This window comes from Hippocampus bargibanti, linkage group LG04 (genome assembly GCF_051943395.1).
Source record: "Hippocampus bargibanti isolate YZ-2025 linkage group LG04, ASM5194339v1, whole genome shotgun sequence".
Classification (NCBI taxonomy): Eukaryota; Metazoa; Chordata; class Actinopteri; order Syngnathiformes; family Syngnathidae; genus Hippocampus; species Hippocampus bargibanti.
In genome coordinates, this window is record NC_142737.1 from 6,506,652 (window position 1) to 6,532,982 (window position 26,331).

Consider the following 26,331-nt stretch of genomic DNA (forward strand, 5'->3'; position numbering starts at 1 on the left):
CTTTAGCTCGCTGACAAAGCTCTTCAGATGAGGAGCGAAACATCTGACAACTTCAAAGAAGTACAGATGACGGCTGGAGAAGCATTTTCCTCAATGGACCACTCCTGCAGGCAATTGATTCTCTATGAAATGCATTTTATGTGGACATTTTGAGGAATCTGGAACAGATTATTTAGCATTCCACTAATTTCTATTGGAAATATTGCTTTGGTTTTCAAGCAATTCAGTTTCAGGCATTTTTTGGAAGGAACTAATCATAAAACATTCCAGTCTATCCTTGTAAGAAAAATAAAAAAATACAATTAGAATCCCTCATGAGTAAGCACTTGGTGATGCCGAAGAAACCTTTTCTTCGATGGACCGCTCCTGTATTGATTCTCTATAAAATGCATTTAATGTGAACATTTTGGAGGAATCGGCAACAGATTATTTGGAGTTACACTGGTTTCTATGGGAGATATTGCTTTGGTTTTCAAACAATTCAGTTTCAGGCAATTTTTGGGAATGAACTAATCACAAAACCGTCCAGGCTATCCTCCCTCTAAGAAACCTTGAAAGGGGTTGAGCAGCCAAGGGTGTGGGCCGACAGAAAAATGGGAACAACTATCGCGATACCAACAGCAGTCATTTTGAGGGTTTATCCAGAGACTTCAGTTTCTTATTGTTACAAAATCGAGTAGAGAATAACTAGGCTAGCTAGCTAGCTGGCCATCTATTAGCTATCTACCTAGCTAGCTATATATTTGCTACCTACCTAGCTGGCTATCTATTTGCTGTCTATTAGCTGGCTACCTGGCTGGCTATCTATTTGCTAACTATTAGCTAGCTACCAAGCTGGCTTCCTATTTGCTGTCCATTAGGTAGCTACCTAGCTGGCTATCTATTTGCTATCCTTTTGCTATCTATTAGCACATGTAGTATGTAGCTGGCTGTTTATTGGCTATATGGCTATCTAGCTAGTTGGCTGACTGTCTGGCTGGCTATCTATTGGCTATCAGTCTAGTTAGCTATGTAGCTGGCTATTTATTAGCTATATGGCTGTCTAGCTAGTTGGCTAGCTGTCTACCTGGCTATCTATTAGCTATATGTTAGCTATCTGGCTAGCATTCTATCTATTTGAGTTACTTCCGGATTGAGTGAACGCTGGCGCATGTGGCTGCCGCTTCTCACCCGCAGAAAAAAACCATCCTGTGACTATAAAGTGACCTTGAGAGTTTTAAAAGGCGCTTAGAAATGAAATGTATTATTATTATTATTATTATCACACATACAGTGTGAGCGTGCGCAGGTATGTGCGAACACAGGCGTTCACACACTCGGCCGCACCAGTTCCCACACACAGCTGCCATGCAGGTCACTCGCAGTGAGTGTGGGCGGGGGGAGGCACAGTGAGAGAAAACACTATGGAATCAGAGGGGCGCGAGAGTGTGTGTTATGTTACTGTGTGTGTGTGTTTTGGCGCAGGGTGGGGTTGGGGGGGTTGTGTAGCATTCTCAGGCCTTCTTTGGGTCAGAAGGGAAGGGGATTTTTGGGGGGGAAGAAATTGAGTGATATGAGAAAAATAAATGAAAGGGAGGGAGAGGGGGTGTTGTGCCCGCTCATTTCTTGTTGTGAGTTTATGTGGAAAAAAAAGCTTGCGAAAGGGGACATGCTTTGCTATCATTAGCAAGGGGTGGGCGGCGGCGGTGGTGGTGGTGGAGCACTGGGAGGGGGCAAGCGAGGTTATGTGAACGATGCAGCTGTCCTCGTAGCGCAGGGATTTGAGTGCTCCTGATGAAGATGATGGTGGTGGTGGCATTTCAGGGGAAGTCCAGTCAGCCAGGTCCTTCGTTCAACTTGAAGCAGAAAGATGAAAAAGCTTGTGAAGAAAACAACTCCTTCTCGCACCACCACTCTCGCTCTTCACTTCCCAAATAGGAAAAAATAAATAAGTAACGATGATGGCAAAGATAGGAGTGGTAGAGAGAAGAGGAGGAGGGGGAAAAAAGGCTGTCATGATTTATACATATAGAGTGAGCGTTGAGGTGGGTCACTTATGTACGTACTCCCGCCATTTGTGGATTTCTCTGTTGCTTGTTATGGAATGCATTGGCCACAATACTTGCTCTTTGTCACGTTTCGGTTTGCGACCAACGGGGGGCACTGGAGGACCCCGTCTCCAGCTACACAGGTGTTGCTCGTTTTAATCAGTAATCAATTTAAAAGGACCCCAGACACGACCATTCTGCGTCTGGTCATTGTTTGTTTCAACCTGTCTTGTCATGGTTTTGTTTGCTACTTTGGACATCTTTGTTCTGATGGTTTTGTTGTTCGAGATTTTGTTCCTGCCGACTTTATTTAATACAATGTGTCAAATCAGAATCAGAAAAACCTTTATTCGTCCCACAATGGGGAAATTTGCAGCAATTTTAAAGGGGATGGGGTGGGAGTGAAAGGATAGAAAAACAAGATATTCTAAGCATAGTAAAATAAAAATGTCAACTGTATACTGTAAATGTGCAAAACCGTTTCATAAAAAAACTGTACATAGTGCAGGTATCAAGAAAGGCATATTGATATATGTAGCTGTAATGCATTAAATACACCCCGCTGCCTCCTTTTTTGGGGGTCCACCACGACCACCACCTTGCAAACCGTAAAATATTTAATTTTGACATATTTTTCAATGTATGCGCTTTGAAAAAGAGATCCAATATCCTAATCCAACACCTGAGCACAAATGATTGGCTGGCAACCCGTTCAGGGTGTCCCTCGCCTATTGCCCGTAGAGAACTGGGATGGGCTTCGGAAACACCCTCAAACCATGTGAGCATAAGAAAATTGGGAAATGAATGGATAAATATATTTTTTTAATGTATTTATTTATTGTATATTTTTTAATGTATTTAATTTAATTTAATTATATTTATTTATTTAATTTTGTAAAAATATGTATTTATTTATTTATTTGTTCATGTATTTACTGATTTATTTATTTGTTTGTATTTTTTTATTTATTTATAGTTAGCCTTATACGCAAGTATACCTTATATGTAATATAATAATAATAATAATAATAATATTGAGGTCTCGCAAATACTGTCAGCAGCCATTTTCCCCTGTAGAAGAAGTAGTGCGTAACCCCAGCCTCTACTGTAGCGCCTTATAATGTGGTTTACCTTATATTTGGAGATATTTTATATATTTGAAAAACTTTTTACATTCATTGAAGGTGCACCTAATAGTCCGGTGTGCCTTATACATAGAAAAAGTTTGAAAATACATCATTCAATGTGGGTGTGCCTTATACTGCGGTGCGCCTTATTCACCAGAAACGACAGTAATTATTTAGACTATAAGTCCAACGTTTATAGAGATGGAGCAAAAAACCAGAAAACAAGTTTTTGTTTGAGATTTCCTCTCTAACTTACCATACAATTCCATAAATCACGCCAAAGTGTTCACTGTTTCCTCCCCGCACCTTTTTTCATTGTGTTGACTTTACCAACGAGTCAGATCCCACGTAGCAACGAATGCGTCTGCGGTCTGCAACCCAAAAACTGGCTTGTCAGCCTCATGTGATCACTCGACTTCGAGCAGACAAGGCTCAGGCGTGGCGGCAAGACGGCAGATAACAAAATAGCATCGGCGTGCGCCGCTAATGCATTCCAACCTGCCACCGTGTTCCCAACAACAAGGCAAAGACATCCACAATAATGTTCAAACACACGCAAGCGTGAAGAGCATCAGCTAGTATTGGAAAAAAATAAATAATAATAAAATAAAACAAACACGGGTGGATTTAGCTTAGCACATTCCACTTTACATCCCTGATCCACTGGTGAAAAGGATGATCTGATCCTCTTCTCTTTCATCTACAACCGCTTCATGTAACAAAGAGGGTACAGAAAGTGCCTAAGATTTGTTGTCACATTATTTGTTATATAGTTTTTTGTTGTTGTTGCCTTTCCAGCAGCTCCTGTATTTTGTTTTTCTACTTCTTTCATTCCTTTCCGCTTCCTTTCATAACTTTGATGCTGTAAAATGTCGATTTCTCCACTTGTGAGACTAATAAAGGCTAATCCAATCCAATCCAATGGAAATGTTTACATAAACAAGTTAGCATTTAACTTGTCATTTTTGCACCTGCCATTAGCAATGGGAAAAATGATTACATCACAAATATAATACATTTCATGTATAAGCGCCTTTCAAAACTCTCAAGATCACTTTTCAGTCACAGGATAAGTTTTTCTGTGGGTGAGCAGTGGTAGCCACAGACGCCAGCGTTCACTCAATCCAGAAATGCCTCAAATAGATCGAAAGCTAGCTGGCTAATAGATAGCCAATAGATAGCTAATAGATAGACAGCTAGCAAGGTAGCCCTATAATTAATAGATAGCCAGTTAGATAGCTAGAGAGCCAGCCAGATAATAATAATAATAATACATTTCATTTATAAGCGCCTTTCAAAACTCTCAAGGTCACTTGAGTCACAGGAAGTGTTTCTGTGGGCGAGCAGCGGCAGCCACGCGCGCTAGCATTCACTCAACCCGGAAGTCATAATAATAATAATAATAATAATAATAATAATAATAATAATAATAATAATAATACATTGAATTTTTCAAAGCTTTGAAGGACAGACAAGCACAGGTACTTCGATGAGAAGGTTTCTTCAGCCGTCATCTGTACAAAAGTGAAGGTTTCGGACGTTTCGCCTCCTATCCAAGAGGCTTCGTCAGCGAACTAAAGTCTGACTGGTCGTATCGGCCCTATTTATATATCCAAATGGGGCCGATACGACCAGTCAGACTTTAGTTCGCTGACGAAGCCTCTTGGATAGGAGGCGAAACGTCCGAAACCTTCACTTTTGTACAGATGACGGCTGAAGAAACCTTCTCATCGATGGACCACTCCTGTACGACTGAGAGCTTACACAGAAGCACAGGTACTATAATAAATAAAATACAATCACAAATAGAATACAATAAATAAAATACAATTATAAATAGAAACGAGAGTAAGTAACTCAAATAGAATAGTCAGACCAATAGATAGTAAGCTAGCTAGCAAGCCAATAGATAGCTAATAGCTAGCCAGCTAGATAGCTCGCCAGCCAGCCAGCCAGATAGCTATTATACGGTATTACAGAAAAGACATTAGATAGCAAATAGATAGCCAGCTCGGTCACTAGCTAAATAGCCAGCTGGGTAGTAATCATAATAATCATAATAACCAATAATAATAATAATAGTAACAATAACAATATACTAATAACTTGCATGCTGGCTCCGAGAGGGCAGTAATTTCATCTGTGCTGTATGTCATGCATATTAGCATATTTGACAATAAAGCTGACTTTGACGTTGACTTTGATAACATAGAAATAATAATATACTGATAAAAATAATATATTATGCGACCCATGATTTCACATGAGCATACGGCGTACATTCCTGGCACTTTTCGTCATCACGGTCAGACACAATGGTGTGAGTGAAGCTAAAAATAGAACGTGGTCAAGCAGCAGGGCGTGGTGGGGTGGCTGGGCGGGCGAGGGTCCATGTGATACAGTCATGGCCTGCACTCTCGCTACATAGTGAGCCGGAGGCACTCTGCCAAAGCTCGTAGCCTCGTGGCAGTAATTTGATATTTGTTTGTCTGCATTAGTTCATTCTCCTGCGCGCCTGTCGCCCCCGCCCCGCCCCCTACCCTCTCCCCTAACCTCCTTCTGCTTGTGAGGCTGAAGTAACAGTAAGCGTTATCAGATTACTAGCTCTGAAGTCTCTTTCAAACCTTCCCCTCTTTGCCATTTTGATTCCATGCAGCTGTGCAGACTCTCTAATCATAAGCTATCTTTCTTTTTTTTTAAACCACCCCCCCTCTCCTATCCCCTTATCCTCCCTCCTCCTTAACATATGTTAATTGGCTGCTTTCTGTGACAAATTACGAGCGCTCGCTTTGATGAGGTCGCCTTGTGATGGCGCAGGGAGTTGAGGACGCTGGTGCTGCCAGTCCCTCGCCAGTAACCCTCCACCCAACCCCCCCCCCCCCCCCCTTTCCTCTAACCACTCCAAAAAGAAGCGACTAATGAGAGGCTCGGGCTGGGCCTTGGCCTCGGTGGGGGCCACTCCCCGAAACAGAGGCTCATCTGTAGGTGCCGTCATGCCACCACACGCCCGCCACACTCCAGACAACCTTTCTTCTCCCACACAGCGTCAGCTCCCCCCCCTTGGGAACTGTGAAGCACATTTCCAATGAGTGAACGCAATTGGTGTCCAGTAAAATGTCATAATAATAATACATTTCATTTATAAGCGCCTTTCAAAACTTTCAAGGACACTTTACAGTCACAGGATATTTTTCTGGAGGTGAGCAGCGGCAGCCACACGCGCCGGCGTTCACTCAACCCGGAAAATGTGGTGTGTTGGCGTCTTTCAAGATCAAGTTTTGATTGAAACAAAAGAATATGAGTGGCATTAATTATGAATTCAGCGTTTGGTGCATGTGTATCAAGTTTACGCTGTGTGTGTGGTGTTGAGACAACGCCTGGAAACATAACACCAGCCTTGCTTGAATGAACACTGGCAGTGCCACAATCTGTATTGAATGATGCGCACAATGCTCACAAGTGCGCAACCAGGAAAATAAGGCAAAGGAGGGGGTAAATAATAATAATAATAATAATAATAATAATAATAATAATAATAATAATAATAAATAATAAATCACATTACTTGTAATTAGTTTTTTGTTGTTATGAATTCAAGATGGCGCCACAAGAGTGGCTGTCTTTCCAGCAGCTCCTGTATTTTGTTTTTCTACTTCTTCCATTCCTTTCATAACTTTGCTGCTGTAAAATGTCAATTTCTCCACTTGTGAGATTAATAAAGGCTAATCCGATCCAATGAAAATGTTCACATAAACTATTTAGCATGTAACTTGTCATTGTTGCACCTGCCATTTGCAATGGGGTTGCGAAAAATGAGCACATAATAATAACAACAATAATAATAATAATAATAATAATAATAATAATAATAATAATAATAATAATAATAATAATAACATAATAAGCGTTCACTAAACAGTAGAAGCAACATTTTCATTGCTGCTGTTTTTTTTGGGGGGGGGATGCCAAACTGTATCCGTGCTCAATCTCATACTCTTTTTCGTTCTAGCTCACCATTACCCTCTTGATACGTTACAAACTAGGTTACTCGGTTTCCCGAGTAGAGCGAAGGGATTTGAGGAAGGGAAGAAAAAAAAACAAAAGGTCGTATCTACAGCATGAAGGACAACCTAGTTGAAGTCTTCAACCATCTATCTACTTCTTCGCAAATCACACCCGCCACTTGTCACACCATATTAGGTGATAGCTTAGCAGGAATTAAAACAAATACATGGAAATGAAGGGAAAAGAAGAAGACATGGAAATGGAAATGCCCCCCCCACCCCCCAAAAAAATAGGAATATGAAAATGTATCATTCGCAGAAAAAAAAGTTATTTTCCCATAACTATAGTGTCCTTGAGAGTTTTGAAAGGCGCTTCGAAATTATTATTATTATTATTATTATTATTATTATTATTATTATTATTATTATACATAATAATACATTTTATTTTAAGCGCCTTTCAAAGCTCTTAAGGACACTTTACAGTCACAGACAAGCATAGATACTATAATAAATAAAATACAATTACAAATAGAATACAATAGATGAAATACAATTGTAAACAGAAACAATTATTATTATTATCAACTTGCAATGATTCATTATCTATGTCGAAGCCCCCGTCATATAAAATGGACATCATATGGACAAAAATGGACAAAATCTGACTTCAACGGACAGTTAGGACGGCGGTAAAAAAAAATAATTGGCACCTGCCCACTCTCGAAGACTTGCACACTGCAAGAATCAAGACAAGAGCGTGGAAAATCCTATTGGACCCTCCGCACCCTGCCCACCACCTTTTCCAGCGACTCCTCCGAGGCTGCCGATCTATGCGCACCAAATTCCATAGACATTTAAACGGCTTCTTCCCCCGTATCCATTACGTCTCAAAACATTCACCCAAATATAACTGTATAGTGCCTCCGCAATTTTTCAAAAACCTGCAGAACAGCATCCTGTTATAATCATTGAAGCTCCAGCTCTGTACTCTGATACTTGAAGATGATTCTGATTCTTATTGTGATCTCTGTACCACGGGATCATTGTCTATTTATGACTATTACGAAAAAATGAAATAGACATTCCCCTACTTACGAACATTCGAGTTACGAACAACGGTACATATGCACATTTTTGTAGTAACATATGGAGCATTCTTTCCAGTTGTACATGTACATATTTTTTATGACGTCTTGCCTTGCTCGAGAATCAAAAAAATGGCTTCAGATTCGGAGAATATGCTTTCTTGTTACTCATCCAGTTATGAATATGATTCAAATAGTTCTAAAGAGGAAAGCATCAATGTTTGCAATCGATTAAAGAAGTTCTTCCGGGTCATTTTGAGGTGTCAGGAATGATGTGTAGCGTCCCAGACAAAGGCAAAAGATGGCGCCAAAGCTCAGTTGGAAATGGGCTCATTTGTCTCCTGGGAATTTGTGTCAGTCAATATCAAATAGTTGTTTTGGTGCAACACACAACGATTCACCATGGCGTTATTTATGTTTTCCTTCTAATTTCGCCATCAACACGGATTAACACGAAGTTTTCAGACCAAACAAAGTACCGCAAAATGCATTGTGTGTCGCTTTCTCAGTCAGGGGCGTTCCTTCCGTGACGTGACGTCAGGAATCGTCAACTCAAAAGCAAGACTTCCGCAATTTTCAGCGTGAGTCTTAAAACGTAAAATATAGCTATATGCGGTGGAATCTTTGTAAAATACGCTCAGTAGAAGTCATTTGAAGTGATTTTACAAATTATGGACACAACTTGTCCGGAGGCGTTGGTTGTCCTTTAAACATACTTGTACCCTTGTTATATAAGCCGTAAACATACATTCCATACAAAATACAGCACTGAATCAACTTACGAACAAATTCACCGTACGAACGACCGTTCGGATCGTATCTCGTTCGTAAATTGGGGAAATACAAATATCTGATTCCGATCATCTGAAAATTACACAATTGTCCGATCATTTGATCAGATAAGATGGTGGGCGATGGATTGATCAGATACATTTGCAACAGATTTGAACAATGCAATTTTTTTACTATCGTAAAGGCCAAACTTGGTGATTAAATACGGAGGAAAATGTCCCAATGGACTTGCCATTGTCAACTTACTGACTTAGTTACCAGAAATACCCGAAAAGGGAAATCATTGTACATATCACCCTTCCCATTAGCCACAATGCTAAGTAGACCATAGCCTGACAGCACACGTGGCTTTCCTTGGAGGAGGCGCTTATGCCCTCGCGCCGAAAGAGGTGACGAAATAGTCGCCAATGTTAAAAAAAAGGGGTGGGGTGGGGGTGAGGGGGGTGCACCTTGTGGCTACATGAGGGTTAGCCGTGTTAGCATTAGCACAGGGGCAATAATTGAGGCCAGGAGGGAGCATTTTAATAATTGCTGTCAGAAGATCAAATTTAATTCTCTCTTCACAGCTACCACTGCTGTAAGGGGGTTAGCGTTGGAGGGTTGGACGGGGTGAAACAAATTGTCATCAGAGATTTTCTAAATGAACAAAGCTTTTAATTAGGGTGATTAGAAAAGACTGTGGCAGCCGGGAGGAGTCGGGGCTGGGGGTGTGATAAAATCATCACCCTCACAGTCACGTCTGGTGTTGATACGGTGCTCGGTTGAAGAGTTGAAGAGGTGGGGTGTTACAAGAGGGGCTCAGGTCTTGAGAAGTTGCCTGTGTAATGCGCACGTCACTGAAGACGACAAAAATGTTGTTTTATTCGGCGGAGAACGTAATTAGGGGGGATAAGTGACATTACTCGTTGCTGTTCTTGTGGGGGTGTTGGCTTGTCTCACAGAGCGCATGAGTTTGTAGTTCATTATAGCGCTTTGTTTATTTATTTTTTAACACATTTTTGGAACACAATAGACAAGTGAGAAGCGTGTGTGTGTGCTGCTCACTGTCACTGTCAACCGGCCATATTTTGCTGTTCAGTATTCTGTACGATTTTTGCATGTGTTTTTATTTGTACGGCATACAAAAAAGTTTGTACGGGAACGCAAACATTTTTAAATATAATTTTGAGTCATTTTCTAGTCCGTTTTTGTCATTTAATATTAGCAGTCATGTATTCTATTTGTGATTGTATTTTATTTATTATAGTACTTATGCTTGTCTGTGACTGTAAAGTGTCCTTGAGAGCTTTGAAAGGCGCTTAAAATGTAATTTATTATTATTATTATTATTATTATTATTATTATTATTATTATTATTATTATTAAATATTGCTACTCGTAAAAAGCAAAGTCAACCACCAAGAAAACAAGTTCGTGCGAAGTCTTGAAAAGAAACAAAAGTTCCGAGAAGATAAATTCCGGTCAAGTGGAATTTTATTTTGAAATCAGTTAAATTGTTTTTTTCACCATAATATCATTCATATTTTTTAATAAAGATTATACATCACAAGAACACAAATGTTATTTTTTTTTGGCTGTGGATTACTTCAATCCAATTCAATTAAAATAAGTCTCAAGTAGTAACAAAAGTTCAGAGAACATAAGTTCCGGTCGAGGGGAATTTTATTTTGAAATCAGTTAAATTGTTTTATTCACCATAATATTGTTCATATTTTTTAATTAATATTATACATCATAAGAACACAAATTTTATTTTATTTTTTTTTTTGCTGTGGATTAATTCAATCCAATTCAATTCAGTCAGTGCAAAAAGTCTCAAGTAGAAACAAAAGTTTACATGTGGAATTTTATTTTGAAATCAGTTAAATTGTTTTATTCACCATAACATCATTCATATTTTTTAATCCACATTATACATCATAAGAACACAAATTTTAATTCATTTTTTTGCTGTGGATTAATTCAAAAGCCACAATGGTCTCCAACAAAGAACAGATTATTGCTACAAATATGTTGTAACTTTTTAAAAGTATTCATGTTTACGTGTGAAGTTGTGTTAATAAAATTGCGCAATGAAATATTACACACATGTTTTTTTTTCTCAGTAAGTAAGGAAAAATTGAACCGTTAGTAAGGTCACAGTGTGTGTGTGTATGAGCACATCTCGTCCTACTCAGCTTTTGGGAGCAATTGAGTCTTGATTTGAAGAGGTGACTTAAAACACGAGTCAATGACTCAACAATGACAGGAAGAGGGGGAGTGAAAGAAAGAGAGGAAGAGGTAAAGAAGCCTACTGGAGTTCACCTTCGTAGCATTTGTGACACTGATTTAAAAAAAACATTTTGTTTACGTGTTGTTGTTGTATGAATGGGAGCCCCCCTCCAGCCCCTCCACACCAATGCTTGGGGACCATCCTGGGTTAATTTTAGCTCCAAGTGCTTGTCTTCTAATGCTCGGTGATTGCGGTCCTTCTGCCGAAGCAGTTTGGATTGCTCCATTGCCTCATTTGCAAGCCGCATATTAGCCGGTTTGGTGTGCGCGAGTCAACCGGCAATAAATCCCTCGCTTCAGTAGGGACGGCCAATATTGTCTTTTTAATGCGCCGTTCTGTTTCATGGATGGTGGAGGATCTTCTTTTCTTTCATGATTTAGCCTGTTCCACCTTTCAAAATTCTTGAAATTATGTATTTATAGTTATTTATATTTTGTTGTTCAAGTCTGTGTAAGCTCTCAGTGGTACAGGAGTGGTCCATTGATGAAAAGGTTTCTTCAGCCGTCATTTGTACTTCTTTGGAGGTGTCGGACGTTTCGCTCCTCATCCGAAAAGCTTCGTCAGCGAACTAAAATTGTGCTGGTACAATTTTAGTTCGCCGATGAAGCTTTTGGGTGAGGAGTAAAACATCCGACACCTTCAAAGAAGTACAGATGACAACTGAAGAAACCGTTTCATTGATGTTATTGTTTACTGGTTTTTGTTAGCTTTTCTGACTAGCTTCCATGTTTGCTTTCCTTAAAGCGAATCAACTGAGGAAAGCAAAGCAATGGCAACAAACGCCCTCGATATATTTTAGTCAAATTTTCTCATTAACTTATTCGTAGCCATTGGCGAATTTGTTCGAGAATCGCAAAGTGTGACGTGGAGCGCCATTCCCGAATTCTGGTCGGGTTTTGTTTTTTTTTCTTGCGGGGAGTGATGATAAAGGGCTGGTCAGGCCTCTGGCAATGTTTTTACCTTCTACGAGGGGGCAGTATTTTCCTTTTGTCCATGTTAGCGCGTTGTTACCGCTTCCACTGTTGTTAAATCGCAAGATAAATCAATGTGTATGTATTGTATATTGTACAGCCGCCCCCATTTCAATCTGAGATAACTCCAGACCCGTATAATTTAGGAATTAACTCTGATGAAAGCAGAAAATATGTGGTTTCTTACACTGCATTGAATATTTATGTACTCCTAAAACTCAATATTCTGTGGGTTCTACAATTTCACTGAAAATGACAATAACCCTGGCATCAAAGTGGACACATTTTTGCACATCGTTGGCAGTGAATGAGTTAAAAGAAACACATTATACTAAGCATTATACATTTGAATCCATGCTCTCCCCAAACCTCCCCCATTTCCACGTGTGTGTCCTCTGGCTCCTTTACCTTCGGGCTAGCAGCTGTGGCTTTTACAGCCCTTGGCCTGCTTTCAGAGAGAGGGCTGACGCATTGTGTCAAGTCACAGCGTCCTTGGGGAAGTCAGCACAAGGCTATATGGAAAGATGGCTCTCACCTGTCTCGCCGTTGCCTGTGACGGATGACTACCTGTCGACATGGTGGCTTTTGGTCGCCTACTGTTTGTTGCTGCTGAGTGAGATGAACAGCTGCCCACTTGAAAGCTCCCAGTTCCAAACTCTCCATGTCTATACATGGATCCTAAACATCCAAGCAAACAAAAATTAATTCACTTTTAAAGGGCAACCGATGTCACTTTTTTGTTTCTTAACTGACATCAGAAAAACGTTTTATAGCATCTAAAATACCCAAAACATGCAGTGTGATATTTTTGTTCAAATGCAAAACACCAATAAAAATGACTTAAAGTGTCCAAAATCTGAAAAAAAAATTGAGCTGCGAATTGGGCAGAAAGTCACGCCCCCAGTTCGTGACGTTACGCCAAGACGTCTTGCATTTCTGGAGAATCAAAACAATGGCTTCAGATTCGTAGAATATGCTTTCTTGTTACACATCCAGTTATGAATATGATTCAAATAGTTCTGAAGAGGAAAGCATACATGTTTGCAATCGATTAAAGAATTTATTCTATGCCATTTTGAGGCAACATTGGGGAGAAACGGATCACCAGAAAAGAGGCACAAAATAGCGACCTCCTGTGGCCACCTCCGTTTCCACAGGCTGATAAATTCCTTATATGGAGCTTGGACACCCTTTTATGGCGGCTTTTGGGTGAAACACAAGATTTTCCTTTAGTGACGTCACGTACGGACTCGTCACCGACTCAAAAACAAGACTGAATATTCAGCGCGAGTCTTAAAAACATAAAATATAGCTATATGCGGTGGAATCTTTTTAAAATACGCTCAGTAGAAGTCATTTGAAGCCATTTTACAAATTATGGACACAACTTGTCCGGAGACGTCGGTTGTCCTTTAAGGCATAGCATGTCACATATGTCAATTGATAAAATTAATGACGAGATTGTGTTTCGTGCTCAGTTTGAGTTTGCATTATAGATGGTGTTGAAAAACATACGATGTGGCAAACAAATTTTTCGATAACATCGGTTAAATGTAACGGTTCCTTCCTCTGATGTTCCATTTGAATTTAACTCATTCACTGCCATTCCCGAATGTATTTGCAAATTGAAAAGTATGACACAGAGCACCATTTCGAAAATTTTTCGTTTTTTTTTTTCCTTGCGGTGGTGCCGATAAAGCGCTGGTCACACCTCTTGCAATGTTTTTTTTTCATCCAGGAGGGGCTAGCATTTGCCTTTTTGTCCACGTTAGCGCTTTGTTATAGCTTCAGCTGTTGTTAAAGCGCTATATAAATCAATATGTTCCGTTGGGTATCGTTGGGTGCAGGGGTGCCGATAAAGCGCTGGTCAGACCTCTTGCAATGTTTTCCCTTCCACGAGGGGGCAGCGTTTCACTTTTTTCCATGTTAGCGCTTTGTTACATTTTCAGCTGTTGTTAAAACACTATATAAATCAATGTGTATGTATTGTATTGTATTTTGTACATCCACCCCCATTTCAAGCTCAGATAACTCCAGACCCATATAACTTAGGAATTAACTATTTTTTTCTGATTCAAGAATAGCATCTCAGGTTTCTAACACTGTATTGAATGTTTATGTACATCCACCCCCATTTCAAGCTCAGATAACTCCAGACCCATATAACTTAGGAATTAACTATTTTTTTCTGATTCAAGAATAGCATCTCAGGTTTCTAACACTGTATTGAATGTTTATGTAGTCCTAAAATTTAATATTCTGTGGGTCCTCCAATTTGAGTGTAAATGACAAAAACCCTGGCACTGGAGTAGATACATTTTAGCACATCGTCTGGCAGTGAATGAGTTAATATATGAATGTAACCGGCCACATCAAATACACTTTCCGGCCATCCATGACACACAAACTGTCACTTTCGCACCTTGTTAATAGAATTCTCATTTATTTCCGAAATCATGATTCAAACGAATTGTTAGTTCACATGCTCTGATTACATGTTGTGTCACTCCATTCATACGGGTGACTCTAACTATCTCTGCTGCGACTTTCTTGATATTATACTTCCTGGTAAATGTTCTATTTATGACCAGCACAAAAAAGAAACAGAATCGCTGACCATTTGCGTCGAGATTCCATGTCAGTGTTTTCACAATAGGACATAATTGCCTCATGGAAATATTTTTAGCAAAATTTCTTAAAATAAAATGTATGGGGGCGGATAGTCAACATAAGATCCGGTAATAATCCACATTCAACAAACCGACTGGTTAGGGAAGTGAATGTGTCTTTTTAAGTTTTGGTTGGATTATATTTAGAAAAGGAAGCAACTTTGATTGTCTTAGGTGATGTCACATCCTTCCGCCATCTTTCCTGTGTTATTGTTTTACCCTCTAAGACTCTCTTGGAGCGAAAGCACAAAAAGGGAATCATTTCTGGAAGAGTCTCATTAGGATGACCATTTATTTCATGCCTAACTTGAAGAATTGCTTGAGGTGTCAAGGAGAGTTCAGCTCTAAAGCAGATACTTCTGATGGTCCTTTTTTATTTTTCCCCATGTTGTCATTCGCAGTTAGACTTACGACATTGTGTAAATAAAAATAAATTTCAATCGACTGATGTCTCACTTCTAGGGCAGATGGAGATTGACAATAGGATTCGCATGAAACCGTCGCTGTCTTGCTAATGATGAGACCAGATCATGAGCTAATGGAAAGAGACAAGCGAGAATATATTGCAATATACATATACGAACACACACACACACACACACACACACACACACACACACACACACACACGCGCGTTGAAATTCAGGTTGAGCTCAAACCTTCACTGAGGAGAATGAACGCATTATAAGATGATCCGCCGCTATCACACTAATCCCCGGGTGTACATGTTTGCTAATCTCTTTAGCCGCTAACATGCTAAATTAGCCCTAATATCTACAGCAATTCAAAGCCACAGAGGCCCACCTACACGTGGGCTACCACCCAGTTTCAGGTCACTCCAAGAAGATATAGACGTTAGGGGAAAATGGAAGAGGTAGAAACGGTAGCGCTAACCATTCGTCACCCTAACCTATCTCGCTGTGACAGACTGCAAACGCTTACGTCCCATATAGACGAGTCACCGCCGCTAATGACATTAGAGGCACAATGAGACCCAGTACATGTTTGTTTGTTTTTTTTTTCTCCTTTCTCCCATGCTGCGTGGCCATTGACTCGCTGGATTTCTCTCATTCCTTCTGGTATGTCTCCATCAATCCTTGAAGGCAACACGTGCGCCAAGCTTATTCCTACTCCAAAACGTACGCACGCGTGTTACAAGAAAATCCACATTTAAACTGACAGACAAGACACGCAACAGACGCTCAATGAGGAAATCCATTAAATAAAAATGTGAAATTCGAGCAGGAAAGCTCTGGCGAGAATACAGCATTTCGACTTCATTTGAAAAATGATATCAACATACTTTTTTTTTTTTTTGCACTCCAAGGAAATGAGAGTTTATTTAAGATGAGAGTATGCTTATTTAATGTACCGTACACCTTCTAACGGGTTTACTGACTGTAGTGTAATATGTTATTTTAAATCCTTAGAACCACATTTCCTCTGAGAATAAGATGATACTGTCATTATATACATGTACCAATATGAGTATAAATATTTACATAGATATATATGCATTTCAGAATACCAAATGTGTTGCAGATGTACAGTATGGTGAGATTGTGACCATCCTGCTGAGGTGGGTTTTCTTAGAAAAACATCGCCAATCCTGTCAGGAGAAATCCCCTTTCCCAAATTGCTGTACACTTTAATATGTAGAGAATTGGAATCCAGTCTGCAGATTTCTGGACATGTTGGCACGATACAGAAGCGTCACTTTTACTTTCAACATGATTGCACATCATGTTTTCTCTGAATGCGGAAATAAATCTGTGGATGATTCTGCGCAATGTGGCTCGCTGGAACTTGTGTTGGTGGAGGTTCTTTTTACATGTGTTGGGTAAGATTTCAAGTGAATTTGTTCACAGTCTTGGGACGTCAAACGTTCTATAGTTGAACACATATTGTACTCTTAACAAATTACAATTAGTGGTTTTGAATCTGTAAATTCCTTTTGCCTCTCATGAGTGATTTGTTTTATTTTAACTCATTTACTCCCGATGTGTCCACTTCAGTGCCAGGGTTTTTGTCATTTTAACTCAAATTGCAGGACCCACAGAATATTGAGTTTTAGGACTACATCAAGATTCAATACAACATTAGAAACCTTTGACTCAGTTCTTTCACCAAAAAATAAGAATTAGTTCTTAAGGTATATGGGTCTGGAGTTATCTGAGCTTGAAATGGGGGCGGCTGTCCAAAATACAATGCAATACATATACATATATTGGTTTATATAGCGCTTTAACAACAGTTTAAGCTGTAGCAAAGCTCTGACATGGACAAAACGGCAAATTCTGCCCCCTCGTGGAATGGAACGAACATTGCCTGAGCTCTGGCCAGCACTTTATCGGCACCCAAGCAGGGAAAAACAAAACCCGAACTAATTCCGGAAAGACGCTCTCTATCATATTTTCGATTCTTGAATAAATTCATGAATGGCAGTGAATGAGTTAATATTACTTTGGCTCACCCCACCCTCAATAACTCATTCACTGTCAGATGATGTGCAAAAATGTGTCCACTCCAGTGCCAGGTTTTTTGTCATTTTCACTCAAATTGCAAGACTCACAGAATATTGACTTTTAGGACTACATAAACATTCACTGAAGTGTAAGAAACCTTAGACTCTCTTCTTTCATCAGGATAAAAAGTGTTAATTCCTAAATTATATGGGTCGGGAGTTATCTGAGCTTAAAATAGGGGCGGATGTACAAAATACAATGCAAGACATACATATTGGTTTCTATAGCAGCTGAAGCTGTAACAAAGCGCTAACATGGACAAAAGGCAAATGCTGCCCCTTCGTGGAAGGGAAAAACATTGCCAGAGGTCTGACCAACACTTCATCGGCACCCCCGCAAGAAAAAAAAAACAACAAATTCAGGAATGGCGATCCGCATCACGCTTTTCAATTCTCGAATAAATTCTGGAATGGCAGCGAATGAGTTAAAAACCGACATAGGTGTACCACTATACTGTTTGTCATGATCTCTTCAACAACCAAAAACCATCTATTAGAATGTGAAAAAAAGCACTGAGCGCTGCTTATTAGTTTTCGAGCGACTAAACGCTTGGGAGAGAGGTGACCTAGAATCGAGCCTTGTGGTGCACACCAGAGTGTTCATGTTCTCATCGTCCTCTCCGTTCCCACTTTGGAGACATGTGGAGAAAGCTCGCTCGTTAGATCTATGTGCTGAATCTCCCTCTCCAATCCTGCCACCACCCCTCCCCCCCACCACCAACCTTCATTTCTGTCTCTGGTTCGTTCTCTCTGTCCGTCTGCTGAACAGATGGGAGGGTCATGGCTATAGCGCTTCCCCTCCCCCTGGAGAGGCCCGGTTGCCTTTTCAAAAGATTCCTCTTTTATGCCTCACTCTATATCCTTCTCGTATATATCTACCTGTGTGTTTGTCTCCCTTCTATTGCTATTAAACAAACAGGGGAGCAACTGTTGTCTGTCTGTCTGTCTTTATGGTGCCTCTGCCTACTTCGACATTATCAGGCGCCCACCCAGGACGTCTTCTAACAAGCGCAAGATTACATGGCAGATTTGAAAAGTTCAAGGCTAAGAAGTCCGTCTGTGTAAGATCTCAGTCATACAAGAGTGGTCCATCGATGAAAAGGTTTCTTCAGCCGTCATCTGGACGTCTTCGAAGTTTTCGGACTTATCGCTCCTCATCCGAAAAGTTTCGTCAGTGAGCTAAAGTTGTGCTGGTAACCCTGGCCCTATATCCCTGTACCACACCTCTGCTCTGATAGGTCCTTGTGCACATCTCTTGCTCTGATAGGTTTAGGCCTATATCGCATTAGGGATATAGGCCCAGGGTTACCAGCACATCTTTAGTTCGCAGACGAAGCTCTTCGGATGAGGAGCGAAATGTTTGACAACTTCAAAGAAGTACAGATGATGGCTGAAGAAACCTTTTCATCGGTGTACCACTCCTGTACGACTGAGTATAATAATAATATAATAAAAATCAAATTAATTTTATGTGAACATTTTGAGGAATCGGGAACAGATTATTAGGAGTTACACTAGTTTCTATGGGAGATGTCGCTTTGGTTTTCGTACAATTCAGTTTCAGGACAAACTTTCTGGAACGGACTAATCACAAAATCTTCCAGTCTTTCGTCTGTGAAGAAGAAAAAAGAGAGCTACCAGCACAATTTTAGTTCACTGACGAAGCTTTTCGGATGAGGAGCGAAACGTCCTAGAGCTTCATAGAAGTACAGACAACGGTTGAAGAAATCTTTTCACTGTGACATTCACTTGCTAATCTGCTAACCGGTGCTCTATCGCCACAGTAGGGTGAACGGCTGAGTTGGATATGGGTAGGCAATGCTATGCTCGCATATCCAGGAGCGACCTGGCATGCTTACGGGACCGGGGGCAGGTGTGAAAGAGAAAAAAAGAAGGGCATAGGGGAGCTAGCGGTGATGTGTAGGAGGAGGTAAAAGGTGGTGAAAGTGCAAAGGGAGGAGGAGGTAGTGCAGGATTTAAGGGAAGCGCTCACGTGGTTTCTCCTCAGGGAGTGAGCGCTGCATCGCTAACACTTGGAAGCCAAAAGCAGGGATTACATGTTCAGGACACGGTCTTTGTCTTCATGTTACGTAAGGCCTAAGGTGTTGCCCCAGCGGGTGTTGACATTGAGAGCTTGAGCTCCTGCTCACGAGTGCTTTGGGAGAATTGAGGAGGAGGTGGTAGAGGCCAGGAGGCAGGGATCATTCAAGTCACCCCTGGCTTTTTTGGAGCCCTGCCCGGGTTGGCGAGTGTTGAACTACAAAAGGGTGCTGGGAAAAGGGGGGGGGGGGGATGATGCTGTCAGCCCGTTGATTGAGGTACGCTGCTGGCTTGATTGATACGCTTTGTCTGGCTTTCTTGTGCCAAGCGCTTTAGTTGGCTTGTAATCCCAGTTTGTCTGACAACATCCCTTTTTGTTTCTTTCCAGAGGGCATCGCTTTGTTTTTTTTTTTCTGTCTTTAAGGATGGGCGTATTTGCACACACACACAAAAAAAAATCTGGCTCGCCTTCTCAGAACTGACAGAGTTATTTTAGATCTTCTTATTATTTCCCCAACTGCCAAGCATGATTTGCATCCACGTCCCATTTCTGTGGACAATCAGATAATTGATGAATATGTCAAGTGTTTTTCAATTAACTATTTCATGTTTATTTTTATATACCCCCCCCCCCACACACACACACATTATTTCCTCCCTCATTATAATAATTACTCTTGATATCAATATACTTTATAGAAGCTTGAGGATACTTTATTAAGTACACTAGCATGTTTTACCGCAGGTATTCCCAAATCAGGAATGCAAACTTTGGATTGCCGTGAAGCAGACTAGAAACATATTCTTACATGTTAATAATTTATCCGGGAATTGAAAAGTGTGACGTCGAGCTCCATTTCCCGGGTTTTGGTTTTTCTTGCGGGGGTGCCGATAAAGCACTGGTCAGACCTCTGGCAATGTTTTTCCCTTCGATGAGGAGGGTTCATTTGCCTTTTGTCCATGTTACCGTTTTGTTACATCTTGAGTTGTTGTTAAAGTGTTATATAAATCATTATACATGTATTGTATTGTATTTTGTACACATGCCCCCATTTCAATCTCTGATAACTCCAGACCCATATAACTTAGGAATTAACTTTTTTTCTGATGATAGAAGACAGTGTAAGGTTTCTAATTGTGTTTTGAATGTTTGTGTAGTCCTAAAACCCAATATTATTTATGTCCAGGAATTTGAATGACAATGACAAAAAAAAAAAACCTGGCCACTGGAGTGGACACATTTTTGCACATTGTCTGACAGTGAATGAGTTAAAAAGGGGGCAAAAAAATTGGTACTAATGAAAAAAATGTGTGTGTGTGTGTGTATGTATATATATATATATATATATATATATATATATGTGTGTGTGTGTGTATATATATATATGTATATATATATATATGTGTGTGTGTGTGTGTATATATATATATGTATATATACAGTAAAGTCTCGTTATATCGATATTCAAGGGAGTCTGAAAAATATCGATATAACCGGGACTATCGACCTGTTTGCATGTAATTTTCTCCGTGTGTGCATCGAAATAGTATCGATATAACCGGGACTATCGATATATCCGATATCGATATAACGAGACTTTACTGTATATATATATATATATATATATATATATATATATATATATATATATATATATATATATATATATATATATATATGTGTGTGTGTGTGTGTGTGTGTGTGTGTGTGTGTGTGTGTATATATATATATATGTATATATGTATATATATACATGTATATATATATGTATATATATTAAAAATATATGTATATATATTTAGAAATATATGCATGTATGTAAAAAAAATATATATATTTTTTTGTCTGTTAGATATATCGATGAGAAGGTTTCTTCAGCCGTCATCTGTACAAATTTTGTACAGATGACGGCTGAAGAAACCTTCTCATCGATGGACCACTCCTGTACGACTGAGAGCTTACACAGACGTCTGTTAGATATAATAATAATAATTTCATTTAATTTTTAAGTTGTGCAACGCTATATATTCTCGCAATTGAACGTTTTTGGTGACCAGTCGATCATAAACAATCCTTAGTATGATGGCATACAATTCCACAACATGGCAACGCGCCGTGTTTTATGTTGCAAGTAAAGCCGTATTGCTCGTGCATGCGCAGTCCTTAGTGGGTGTCCCTATTGCATACTTTCATTATCAATGTCCTACTAGTGGGAAAAAAAGAGGTCAAGTGCGTCGAGATGTGCGCTGTGTTCACCTCAGGGGTTTCAAGCATTCTTCTGCTTTCTCATGCATGTTACTCAATAAATACATGGATTCGGGTTAGGGGGAGATGAGGAGAAAAGAGGCAAGGTGGGTGGGGGTAAGGGAGGTGCTGTACAGTGTGTGTGTGCGCGTAAAGGAGAAAATGTGAGAAGAGCGATAAAGAGAGCAAGGGTGCATGAGAGAAGAGAGAAAGAGTGATAGAGAGAGAGAGAGAGAGAGAGAGAGAGAGAGACTGTCATGTCTTTTGGTGAAGCGGTGTCGTCTTTCACATCAATGTCTGATACTCGTGCTGCCAGGTGCCGGAAATCTGGTTCAGAAAGGGAGAGAAGAAAGAGAAGATGGAGAAAAAAGGCCGGGTAGATGGAGGATTTTTAGTTATTTATTTATTTTATGTGACGACGTTGACAGCTTCCCTGCATTGCACTGAGTTTAAATAATGGGATGCTCATTTGCATAACGAGGGACGTTATCACCTCTACTGTCAAAAGAAAACACAACAACAGTTCTTGTGCTCCTCCCTTAGATAGATTGGGTTGGCCTACTTAGGCACCTCCAGAGAGATGTTGCCGAAACTCGGGCTTAGCCATGCCCCCCCCCCCCAAAAAAAAATGCTCAGATGCACACTCATGGAAACTTTTTGGGGCGCGTATGACACAAAGTCCACCTCGGCAGATTTGGACCAAGAACAATAGCATGCACAGTATAGACAGATTGAAAATTCAATCTGGAATTGCGTTAGAATGCCACCTCACAAAACGTGTATTCTTCCAGACTTTTCACATATTCATCAATTGCCTTATTTGACTTTTATGTCGTATGTTGTGCCAAAATGGGACGTGGCATAGTTCAAGTCTCCATCTAAATTATTTCAACTGATGGTTTAGCAAGTCGTGTCACTTTTACACAGTTGCCATGACAATCACTCAACACGTCATTCCCGACAATATATATCTATATGGTGTCGCCAGCATCAGGGATAAAAGGAGAATTGATTACATTCTACCACCCCAGTGGAAATAAATAAATACATACATACATACATACATACATACATACATACATACATACATACATACATACATACATACATACATACATACATACATACATACATACAGACAGACAGACAGACAGACAGACAGACAGACAGACAGACAGACAAAAACAAAAAAAGAGTTCACCTTTCACCCAGAGTCAACCGAAAGAGCCTTTAACTCGAGCGTCTTAAAAATTACTCACTGCCAGCTATTTTAAGACCCATTTTTTAACACTAGCCTATGATTGTTGGTTTTTATTTTTTTTATTTTATTTAATTCAAAAATATGTCCCTGGAATTTGAATGGCTGGACACAAAAATAAAAATTAAGACAATTTTTTTACACTAGCCCATGATTCTTTTTTTTTTTTTCGATGTATTTATTTGTTTTATTTAATTAAAAAATATGTCCCTGGAATTTGAATGCCTAGACACAAAGAAAAATCAATTTTAATTCGGACACAAAATACACTGAATATGGAATTCATATTTTCTATGTGATTTTTCTATATTTTTTTGGGGTTTTATTCCAAAATATGTCCTTGGAATTTGAATGCCTGGACACAAAAAAAATAAAAATTTAAAACCCTTTTATACACTATGCCATGATTAATTTTCATTTTTTTAATTCAAAAAGATGACCCTGGAATTTGAATGCCTGGACACAAAAAAAAGAGTTTTAAGTAGGACACAAAATGTACGGTATTCATATTTAAGTGTGATTTTTATCTATTTCTTTGTTTAATTTTAAAAATACGTATGTCCCTGGAATTTGAATGCCTGGACACAAAAAATAATAATAATTGTAAGTATTTTTTGTGTGTTTTTTTTTTAAATATGTCCCTGGAATTTGAATGCCTGGACACAAAAAAATAACTAATTTTAAGTAGTTTTCTATGTTTTTTTTTTTATTTATTTAAAAAAATATGTCGCAGGAATTTGAATGCCTGGACACAAAAAATATGAGTTTTAAGTAGGACATAAAATACAGTCTATGCAATTCATATTTTCAAGTTGATTAAAAAATGGTTTCATTTAAAAAAAATATGTCCCTGGAATTTGAATGCCTATACACACAAAAAATAATGAGATTCAAATAGAACACAGAATGTATGGAATTCATCTTTTCAATATGATTTTTCTTTTTTTTAATTATTATTAATTCCTAAATATGTCCCTAGAATATGAATGCTAGAATTTGAAAAGATGAGTTTTTATTTGTACACAAAATATATGGAATTCATATTTTTAATGTAATTTTTCTATTTTATTTTTTGGTTTAATTAAAAAAATATGTCCCTTGAAAATGAATGCCTGAGAATAAAAAAAGAGTTTTAAGTAGGACACAAAATGTATGAAATTCATATTTCGGATGTGATAGCGCAGAAGTGGAAGTGGGGTAAAAGCCGATATGCCAGCTTGACTGTCAGTACAGTGAAGTTTTACAGGAAGAAGTGAAAAGGTTTGCTCAGTCTGGAGGTAATGTTACAGTGCTGGTGATTAGAGCGTTTAAGTTAGCGGCACTTCCAAAACACTGTCAAACTCTCTGTGAACGAGGCGAGATCCTGACAGCGCTGTCTCCTCTCATAGTCTGTGCCGGGAGAGCGAGACCAAAAGAAGCAAAAAAAAAAAAAAAAAAAAACTGATTTGCATGATATCGACAGTGAAAAACACAGCCGCTCTCACAACATTGTTGACAGATTCTTTGTCTTTCGTCGTCCTCCCTAGTGGCTGCCGTGATGCCACTTTTATATATTTCTTTTCATTCCTCTCAGTATTTTGCCAGATTTCATTTAATGCTCATCCTCTGCTCCCCCATCCCCCCTCCTTCTCTTTTTTTCCTCTGTCTTGCAGGTACAGATGCTGGAATCTTTGAATTGATTGGAACAAATAGAAAGCCGGTTAGAGAGAAAGAAGAAAAGATAGAGAAACAAGAGGAAGAGCAAAGAAAGAAGAGAAGAGAGAAGCGCGCGTCAACTTTTGGTTTTGAAGAGATTTAGGGGACGAGGAGAAACAGAAAACGACGGGGACGATGGGGAGGAAAAAGATTCAGATCACGCGGATTATGGATGAACGCAACAGACAGGTACGTCTCCGGGGAATGGGAGGATGGATGACTGTGAGGGTGGGGAGAAGTGGAATGAGCGGAAAGGGGGCGGGGAGACAGCCTACACACCCACGCACAACCCTCAACAATGAAAATCTTTCGGGAGTCCGAGCAATATGGCAGCAGAGGAGAGTTATTGCTTTTTGGGGGAGGTGAGGGTGTTCCTGGTTTATAATGACAACGTTTGTTTCCTTCACTTCACCAACTGGGCAATCTGGTCGTGGCGAAGGGGGCGTTGGGGAGTGTTTCCGGTGAGAATATTCTCAAAATGTCAATTCCATTCTGCATAACAGGGCCCGCGTCGAGCGCTATGGCCCGCATTGGGTTGTAGCGCCCCCTCGCTTGCAATCCCTTTCAGTTCACTGATTATTACAGGAGTGAATACGGGGCGAGGGAGGGAAGCAAACACGACACAAATAGATGGTAACGCTTATAGATAGATGCTGCTGCTGCTCTGCTATTTAATTTCGACGTACAGTGATACCTCGGTTTACGAACCCCTTGGCTTACGAACTTTTCGTTTACGAACGTTAAATTTATGAAAATTTGACCTTGGCATACGAACTTTTTTCGGGATACACACAGAGCTGCCTCAATGAGTGATGTGTCGTTCGCGAACGACCCCGTTCTTCTAACAACAAAATGGCAGCTGACTGTTATTATCCTCTAATCCCCGCCCCCAGTCTTCGGTTAAAGCCACGTGATTGGTCAAGAACACAGCAGTGAGGGGAAGTGGTTTAAACGTTAAAGAGACAGGCAGACGACAGTGAGAGTTTGAACTTTGATAGTTCAAAGGCAGAGTGTAGACTGCAAGGTTAAAATATCCAATCAATCAGGCTCTACAAACAACCCGCACAAGCCAAGGGATCATTCCTCAAGATGGTGAAAGAAGAAGGTTACGTTCCTCATCAAATGTTTAATGCTGAGGAGGAGGTGGTTTAAACATTAAAGAGACAGGCAGACGACAGTGAGAGAGTTTCAACTTTGATAGTTCAAAAGCAGAGTGTAGACTGCAAGGTTAAAATATCCCATCAATCAGGCTCCACAAACAACCCGCACAAGCCATCTGTACCTTTGATGCAAAAAGCTATCAACCCAGCTAAACAGAACATAATTGATGAGGAACAAGGTAAAATTATCGCAGAGAAAGCACTTATAAGGGATCATTCCTCAAGATGGTGAAAGAAGAAGGCTACGTGTTTAATGCTGATTAAACCAGCCACTTCATTCCATCAAGCCATCAACGACCATCACAAAGGTAAATAAAACAACTTTATTATACAGTACAGTTTGTTTCGTTAATTATAATACCATAGCACATTTATTATACATAAAATAATGTATATTTTGTGTTGTTTTAAGGCTTAGAAAATTAGAAAGTAGAAAATTATGTTTTATGGGGACTTGGG

General features: G+C 39.6%; 1 protein-coding gene across 14 annotated transcripts in view; it reads left to right on the top strand.

Moving 5' to 3' along the window:
* mef2cb (myocyte enhancer factor 2cb) overlaps window positions 1-26,331 on the top strand; it is a 210,770-nt gene that overhangs the window by 126,180 nt on the left and 58,259 nt on the right. For all 14 annotated transcript variants that reach the window (XM_088993757.1, XM_088993756.1, XM_088993764.1 and 11 more), the window contains one exon: window positions 24,670-24,901. In XM_088993757.1, the coding sequence (XP_088849883.1) occupies window positions 24,848-24,901 (54 nt within the window). In that variant the 5' untranslated portion in view covers window positions 24,670-24,847. The remainder of the gene's footprint in view (window positions 1-24,669; window positions 24,902-26,331) is intronic.